Below are 9,358 nucleotides of genomic sequence, written 5' to 3'. Positions count from 1 at the left end.
AATCTCAACCAGAAAAAACAGCACGAGAATCATCCCCAGAAGGATATCATTCAGCAAACATAACATCAATTCACAGAATTTAATTAATAAGATCTGAGAAATGGAGATAAAGTAGATGACATCCATTGCAAATTTTCAACAGAGCACAACAGTTATTTTGTCTGAAATGGAGATGAAGGTCAAGTGGCGATATGTTGATGTGATGCGGGATTCAGCTTCAGCTAATTCAGCCCAGCCAAGTTCAGAATCACATCGAACAGAGCCACAGGCTCAATTGAATTCACCTGATGCCTGTAGAAACGTGCAAAAAAAACAGGCGCAATAAAACTGAATCACACAGCGACAAAACAAAAATAACAGAGCACAGCATTGCAGAATCACGGAGCAATTTATAATCAAACACTGACACTGCAGTAAAAAAATTGCATCAGATCAATAACTGATCTTTCCGTTGCCATTGCGATTTCATTCGAGCATCGAGATACATAGGACCAGACGACACATCATATCAACACAAACAAACAGAAGCACCGGACACACACCCGGATCACAGGACAAGAACAGCTACTGGCCAGTATTACCGGCGACCAAGACGAACCTAGGCGCGCTCCCCTCGGATGCGGCGGGCGAGCTGGATGTCCTTGGGCATAATGGTGACGCGCTTGGCGTGGATGGCGCACAGGTTGGTGTCCTCGAAGAGCCCGACGAGGTAGGCCTCGGCGGCCTCCTGGAGCGCGGAGACGGCGGAGGACTGGAAGCGGAGGTCGGTCTTGAAGTCCTGCGCGATCTCACGGACGAGGCGCTGGAAGGGGAGCTTGCGGATGAGCAGCTCCGTGCTCTTCTGGTACTTGCGGATCTCCCGGAGGGCGACGGTTCCCGGCCTGAAGCGGTGGGGCTTCTTCACGCCGCCGGTCGCCGGCGCCGACTTGCGGGCCGCCTTGGTGGCGAGCTGCTTCCGCGGCGCCTTGCCGCCGGTGGACTTGCGCGCCGTCTGCTTCGTGCGGGCCATTGGGATGGAGGGGCTGGGGATCTGGCTTTGGAGATTGGGATTTCACTTGGCGGTGGTGGAATTGGGGAAGAATGGAGGTGGGTTTTAAAGGGGATCGAACGAGGATGGGTTTCGTCGCGCGCGGTAATCTGGGGCTCCGGATTTCGGCCTGGCGGGCTGGGAGGAGGAGGGTGGGATGGGCGCCGTTGGATCGAAGCCAAATGGAGGGTGGCGATTTGGAGTTGCTGCGTCACGCGGATCGCGATCCGCGTGCTCTGTGAGCGATGCCGCGGACTTGTGGATGAGCTCCGTTTTGGCACACTGGTGAACGAGCTTCCTTTTTCTTTTCTGCCATTTCGAACGTACTGCTGCTAGTAGATCAAAATGCATATTTGCCCGTATTTCTTTGGTGGTTTTTTTTTTGAGAAAACGTCAACACTTTATTAATCAAGCAACGTAGTTACATAGAGTATTCCGGATGCAAACCGGAGTAGAATGGAAAACACAAAGACCATTAGAGTCCATACAAGACTTGGCTAAATAATGAGCTAAAACATTAGACTGCGGACAAATATGCTTGAACAACACGGAAGAGATGCTCGACACGCCGTATTTGATGTCCAATACCACTAAGCCCACCAGCAAACGGACAGGGACAAAAGAATTGACCCTCTGCACCCGGGATGGACAGTCGGAGGCGAAGATCACCGAGTCACATCCTTCCTCCCATGCAAGATAAACAGATCGCCGAAGAGCCAAGGCCTCGGCCAACTCAGGTACAAGCCTTCCATTGGTCGCTTCTCGGCGGACAACAACAGATTGGCCATCAGAATTTTTAGCGACTACCCCTACACGACCAACCTTCCCTAGCTCGGAGAAGATCGCAACATCAGGTAAATTGAAATGCAAGAGTTAGGAAGAGACAAGTTACAGGAAGAGGTGGATCAGGAAATGGGAGAGGAAATTCTACAGGAGGTGGGAGAGGAGCCGGGAGAGGCAATGCTACAGGAGGTGCAAGAGGTGCTGGAAGAGTATACGACAATGGAGGAAGGACAAAACCAGAGGCTGGACTATGGAACTTGATGTTAGGAGCAAATGCAGATAACTCACATGTGGGAGCAGAGGAGGAGCCCATCACACAAAATGCACCACAAGGGGATGAGTGGCCTGATGACTTCCTCTCCATGTAGATGGGAAATTTGATACACAATTTCATGTTTGAACTTGTTGAAAATGCAATAATGAACTTGATCTTTTGCTTAGAGGCCTATTTTGATTACAAGACCTATTCTTATTTTCTTATTACTGTAACGAACATTTCGAATGTGATGTTACGTACTTTAAATTTTAAGTATTTGGTTGCAATGTTATGTACCAGACTTGTTCATAGTGTTGCTATCGAAAATTTGGTACCGAATATCATTGTTGCTGTCAAAAATTGTATCTCTTCACAATGTGCATGCCAAGATTTGGCAATAATATTTAGAGCTGCTGTGAAGTTAATTATCATGCATATCTGAACGCACATGAATTATTCGATTCAAATCATGTTTGTTGTCAACATTGCTTTCATTTGTATTAATTTCTCAATTTTTGCTATATACTCTTAGTTCGGTTTGCTACAAGATGTATTGTGTTTGAGATGCATCATGTTTTACAGTCACGTCAAAATGAAAATATCGTGTTAGCTAAACATCTCTAAACATCTCAGTTTGTGATTATATCATTCCAGTACAGGAAACAAAACATCTCAAATTGCTATTTCCAGTCAGTACACAGACCAAGCAATTCAGTAGTACATCTCATTGAGTTTTGTCTCGACTAAACCAAAATACATTTATACAAAATACATTAGGACCCGCCAGCCATTCCAAACATTACTATGACTAAAACAAAATACAATACGACAAACATTCTCATCCTTTATCTCTGTACAGCAACTGATCTCTTCTCCATTCTCTGCTTCTCCTTCAGAGCTTCTATATCACCATCTTTGTCCGTCAGCTTCTTCTCATCCTGTTAATCAACAATTCACATAGTAATAAGAGGCTCCAATTATAATTGATGTGATGTACTCGCATTATGTACAAATCACATAATTAAGAGGACCTCCAGAATTAACACTTGCTTATACCTCATACTTCCTCCGTCTAGATGAATAAGTCATCTTAAGTTGTGCACCGCAATCAAGGTGGAGAGGAAAACGAGAGAACTTAATGTTTATTTGCTAATTAATACTATTGCATGCAACGGACTGACCACTGCATGTCATGTTTGGTAGTCTCAAGTCATTAAAAGCATACACGCCTCACATCTCTTATTGGTTGTTTCCTTTATTTCTGTCAAAAAACAAAAAACAACGTGAGAGTTAATGCACCACGCCTATGTGTTTTGAGACTATTTGATTTTCGTAAGGTGACTTACACACCTAGACGGAGGGAGTACTACCACACCAAAAATCATCGAGCACGCGCATTCCTGTGCCCACACAAGTCGCCCTTGGGATCTAGCCCACTGAAATGCACATCTAGCTACTGTTGTGCCATGCAACCGAGCACACCCGGCAGCTCATGGTCCTATGTTCCAATCGCAATCATCGAAACGACCCATTTTTTATGAACCAGAGTACTAGAGAGGGGATACGGATTGAATACCTGATTTTTGCCCCAATATAGAAAGAACAATCTTCACCCATTGCTCATCGTCTTCCTCCATCTTCGCCCGACGTCGACCATTCGCGGTACGCCGGTGCCACCCATCTGTACATGGACAACAAATGAAACATGGGAGAGAGGGAGTCAAATATGGGTGACAGAAGGGATGAGAGAGGTGGTCGGCGTCACTAACCTCGGCTCTAGGGTATCGCAGCCGCCGTCCAGCTCTAGGGATCGCCGCCACCGTCCATCTCTAGGGCTCGCAGCCGCAGTCCATCTCTAGGGGCTTGCCGCTGCCGACCAGGTCAAGGGCTCGCCGTTGCCGACAAGCTCGAAGGCTCGCCGACGACGACCAGCTCCAGGGCTCCCCGCCGCCGTTTACTTATGCTGCTGCGGCTGAAAGGGGAACGGGGTTAGGGATTTGGGGGCTGGGCCAAAGCATTGGTGTTGTGTCCCACCGGTTCAGGGGCTTCTGTGCAAAAACAAAAACATGAAAGGTTTTTTCGTAACATTCCAGCCACACGCCCCTGTGCGTGCTTGCAGTGGCTGACAACGGGTCCCGCAGACACGTTGTCATCCTAGTCAGCAGCCCGGATGTATGAAAACGCGAATTGAACCGTATTTGAACCAAATAGCCAAGTTGTAGCACCAGTTCGGTGTATTTTTCACCTTTATGCACCAAAGTGAACATTGGCGGCAAGTTGAGATACCACTGGTGTAATTACCTCCTTTTTTTTACTTATCATCTAGGAGCTTCAAATACAGTCCAGTTCACTCTTCTTATGATACAACCTGCTTTGATATTCACACTCAAGTGCTCTGAAAACTGTTATGATTCCGCAATGGTGCCTAAATTAGATGTCATCTAATTTTCCATATTTTTATTCTTCACATATACTAAAATGCAATGCAATCTTTGTAGAGCTCTATTTCTCGAAAAATATGTTCGTAGAAACGGCGGGCATGCACAACTGCATAGGAATAAAGTTTGGACACGAGCTACATTAAAGGAGAGTTGGAAAAGGCAAGCAAAAACATGTAGTTCCAAATAGAGAAAAATGTACTATATTATCTGACCAAGGATAGCGCCTTCTAATTTTATAACAAGTATACTGAAAAGAAAAAAGAGGAAGGAGTCTGATTTTATTTTATTTTGAGGGATGGGAAGGAGTCTGATACAAGCGGACAAGGCGGCAAAGCTCAAAAGTTAGTTTGACCCAAATGGGACATAATGGGCTATCTTGGCTAAATGTTTTGAGCCAAGAAACATGCAAGAATGTTCTGGAACACATACATATCTTCTTAATAATAAAGCATGGATTGACTTTGTCGGATTCACTGTCACAATACGCTTCTTCCCGTGATTTTACGCTTTCAGTTTGAATTTAAGACATATTCGAGGTGGTACTAAAGGTTTCTGTTTTTTTTTTACAATTGACTATTTTTAAGTGGCGAAGAGATAAAAGGTTTCGTTCCGGTAGAAAAAGAAAAGGTCATGGAATCGAACCCCCAACCAAAACATGAGATGACACATGCCATACCAACACGCCAAGAGTTCACGTTAACAATCTGCGCAAAAAAAAAGAGTTCACGTTAACAAAAAGACTAGAATATTTCGATATGAGGTACAAATTCTGTTCTGAGACCCAGCTTTTAGGTTGTTCCGTTTCTAAATCTCCCTCCTCTCGTGGGCCTCGGGCCGAGCTGAAGTGGCAGCCCGGCAATAGGAGAGTGGGCTTAGGCAAAAATTATTGTGCCGTCAAGGTATCGAACTCACAACCTTTTCGTCCTTTCTAAGAAGGCAATCAGCAAGCTAGCTTTTCCTTGTGTTATAATGTTCTTTTCTGAATTAATAGTCCCACCTCGCTATAGTATATCAGAACGCACCAATTTATATACGTCGGTATGTGGACAATTAACAAGCCCTAAGATGAGGTATGGGATTAGACAGTCGAAACGGATAATTAAAAGGAAAATGAGGTGCATGACGTTGCATACGTGCATTGTAAAAAAAAAGGAATTTCGGGCTATGAAAGGAAGGATGGATTTAAGGATTATTTATGGGATGCAAGGATATTGCCATACATGAAAGGATGGAAGGAATTGTATGATTAAAAGGAATGAGATGCATGACGTCTACATGCATTGCAAAAAAGGAATTGTGGGCTATTAATGGGAGGATCTATATGAGGATGTGTGCATGTTGCAAGACACTTATATGAAAAGGATGCATTCCAGGATTTCAGGGCTGCAAACAGTAGAGCATTTAAACTTGGATTGCCAAAAAAACTATTTTTCCTAAGAGGTCCTCTAACACATAGTCCTTATTTTTTTGGTTACAACGAAATACCGAGAACAGAAAACATGGTCTAACCGCAAGCCGAGCGAACAAATAAGGGATAGCATGAGAGTCCTAAAAGTGTCTGAAGCATTTCGGTTCGAACGTGTGCGTTACCTTCCAAAACTATATAAGGGCAAAATATGTATTACCTCACATTGGAGATGTCCTTACCATCGGCACCAAAACTCATTTTGTGATTATTGTGCAGCTGAGACCAAGTGGTCCACCAGTCTAGTAATACCTTGCAAAGAGAGTATAACATGACCGTCATGATTTTTCTAAACCTCGGTTCGTGCGCCTGTCTGCCGGCAGTGGCATCGTCCGGATATCATACCGCGTGGGTGGGTGTTTTGAACGATCGGGCAATTAGTGTTTTCTTCGTACCGAAGCACAAGGTGTTGTGCTTGCAGATGCACGCCAATTTATCTTTCCCGGTCCAATGCACGGGCATATGTCCTAGTATCTACAAAATACATGAATGTGTGTGCGTGCGTTTATAAGACTGAGTGTATGCTTGTATATATGAGCGCTTGCGTCTATACCGTGTTCAAAAAAAATCTACAAAATACATTGTTTGCGCCTGAAAAACATAAGCATTACCAGATGGATGCTCTTTGGCCTGTAAAAGCATCTCCAGCCGCGCTCCCAACATGCCACTTCTCAGGCGATTTTTTAGCGTCGACGGGTGAAAATTGGCCGTTTTTCGTCGGATTAGGCCCAAATTAGGGCCGGCGGACCCAGGTCGAACCCGTCGCACTGGGGCGCCTAGGAGCGCTCGGGCGAGCGATTTTGACGCGAACTAACCGCGGGCCCGCCGCGTCAGTGACACTCGCCTCGTTGTCCTCACAACACCTCAGTTTCCTGCTGGGAATCAATGCCAAGGCAGCCGCTGGTCAGCCTTCCATTGATTCCTCACGGGCGATGCGGCGACGCCCCCCCTCCCGCCAAGCGCAGACACGGTGCCCGGCTATAAAAACGACGCCCCCCTCACCTCTGGCCACACCCCGCCGTGCTCTACCTTTCTCTCCCTGTGCACACTTGCCGCCGGCGATCCTCCCCTCTCTCCCCAAGCCCAACATCGACGATGGGCGGGCGATTTCCCGGCAACGCGGCGGCGGCCAACGGTTTCGGCCGTCGCTCGCTGCATGGGTGGGAGGTGTATCTTCTCTTCGAGGCGAACATCCCGACGCCTCCCGACATGCGCGCAGGGCGGGTGGAGGATCAGCGCCGGTGGCGTCCCCATTCCCCCGATGCCCGGCTTCAATGCGTGCGCCGACTACTTCACGATGAGGTCGGCCGCGTGTGGGCGTTGCTGACGGAGGAGCAGCACGCCCTCCCATAGTACGCCGCCAACAACCACGAGGCATGGGCGGCGTACTTCCAGCACCGGAAGGAGCGGCGGCTGGCCTCCACCAACAGGGCGCCGGTGGTGGGGTCGTCAAGAACAGCGAGGGACGCCGCCTGTGGTAGGGGCGCCCCCGGCCGCACGCTGCACGAGGTTCTCCAGCACCTCGATGGCGGCAACGACCCGCCGCTGACATACCCTGCCGCGGTCGCCGCCCCGATCCCCCGCCGGGCAGTGGATGCCCAGGAGGTTCAACTCCTCCTCGTCCTCGTCCTCCCACTCCTCCTCCCGCTCCTCTTCCCACTCCTCCTGCTCGCCAGCGGTGTTCGGCGTCAAAACCGAGCCCGCAGTGAAGACGTCGCTCGGCCGACGTACCCGCAGCGCCGACATCGTCATCAACGAGGGCGGCGGGCGCGCCTCCTCCTCGGGTCCTCCCCGCTACGTCAAACCGAAGACGGAGCCAGGGCTCGCCGGCGGCGTGAAGGAGGAGCTTGACGACGCGGCGGCCTTGAAGTGGGCGCGCGAAGACTGGGCGCAGACGGAGCTGGAGCGCCAGTGCCACGCCTACGAGCAGTTCGCCGATCGGTGCCGTGGCCACGACGAGGGAGGCGTCGTCGTCCTCGACGACGACGCGCCGCCGCCGCCGGTCCGCCAGGGCGATGCCGGGCAGGGGTCCAGCAGGGGCGGCCGCGTCAAGGAGGAGAAGGACGACGAGGACAACGACGGGGATGGCGGCAACGTCGGCGACTTCGCGGCGCTCAGCGCATTCTTGGGCCCGTAGTTGTAGTGCGGCCGTTCTTTTTACTAAACTTTCTTATGTAATGTCATGTTCGTCGAACTTTAGCCGAATCTTTGTCTAGTTTGCCCAGTTGTAGTGCTGCACGAGGTTCTTTTGGCCAGTTCACCTGGCGGCATCCATCCCTCTGCTCGCGAGGAGAGGCTCCTTGAGCCGGACTGCTGGTGGCACCAGCCGCCCTCCTCCACCCGGCGACGACGCGTACTCTGCCTGCCTCGTATAGAGAAGAAGGGTCCTGCTCTTCGGAAGGAAAAGAAAAGGCTTACAGATGCTCTGGGTCGACCACGGTTCCTACACAAACGTATTTCGCCAGTACGTAACGTGCGTCGGACAACATCCGGTCGGCAACAAGATTCCAAGCTAGGCACATTCTATCGAACCCTTTTCAACCGCTATTTTGTACTCCTTCTGTGAAGAAATATAAGAGCATTTAGATCATTAACAGAAGAAGGAATATGTTATGTATTAGTAGTATGTCAGTATGACACCCGTGCACGGACGCGGCCCGATAAATATGATGAATTTCTTTTCTCTACAAGCGACGTAGCGTTGCTGTAAGCCTGTAAGTCTACGACGCTGCAGCTCAAAGAAAAAAAGAAGAAGAAGTCTATGGCGCTGAGCTAGCGTGACAGTGACACGCGCCGGCGTCGCTGCTGATGGACCCGAGCGGTGCACTGTCAGGATCAAGTCATGCCTCGTCGTCGGTCCTGACGATCCACGCTCCATTTTACCCCTCATATTTACCATTCTGCATCGGCGTATCTCATATCCGGCGTCTTATATCCATACTATCCATCAACACGTTGACCTATCCTAAAATCAAGCTGCAAAGGAATACAAGATAGGCTTCAAAAGGATAAACATACTTCACACATCCAAAAGATCATAGTTCGTCCACGAACAAGTTCATAAATTTCTACAACTAAAACGATATAAACATTGAGGAGGAGGGGGGCCGGAATCACTACTTCCTCGCCGGGCCTTTGCCCTTCCGGTCGCCGGCGCAGCTGTATGCGTCCACCATTGGAGTCGGACGACTAGGTGCAATTGTCGCCGCCATTGGAGTCGGAGTCGGAGACGACGATGAGCCTCTTCATCCGTCCTGCCCCGCTCCCGCTTCAGCCTTGCCACCCGAGTCTTCTCCGCCGCTGCCTCCTTCGCCGGAGCGCCTTGGCGTTCTTCTGTCGGAGGCGGCTAGCGTCCGTCTCTGCCGTCCCGAGGGAGCGACGGTACA

At 49.3% G+C, this 9,358-nt stretch overlaps 1 protein-coding gene across 1 annotated transcript; it reads right to left on the bottom strand.

Moving 5' to 3' along the window:
- Positions 1–414: 414 nt before the first annotated feature.
- On the bottom strand, positions 415–1,091 carry LOC119331003 (histone H3.2). The gene has a single exon (XM_037604161.1). The coding sequence runs from the start codon at positions 1,007–1,009 to the stop codon at positions 599–601; it is 411 nt and encodes a 136-aa protein (XP_037460058.1). The 5' UTR covers positions 1,010–1,091; the 3' UTR covers positions 415–598.
- Between the last annotated feature and the right edge of the window lie 8,267 nt (positions 1,092–9,358).

This window comes from Triticum dicoccoides, chromosome 7A (genome assembly GCF_002162155.2).
Source record: "Triticum dicoccoides isolate Atlit2015 ecotype Zavitan chromosome 7A, WEW_v2.0, whole genome shotgun sequence".
Classification (NCBI taxonomy): Eukaryota; Viridiplantae; Streptophyta; class Magnoliopsida; order Poales; family Poaceae; genus Triticum; species Triticum dicoccoides.
This window is presented reverse-complemented; position numbering and strand designations above follow the sequence as displayed.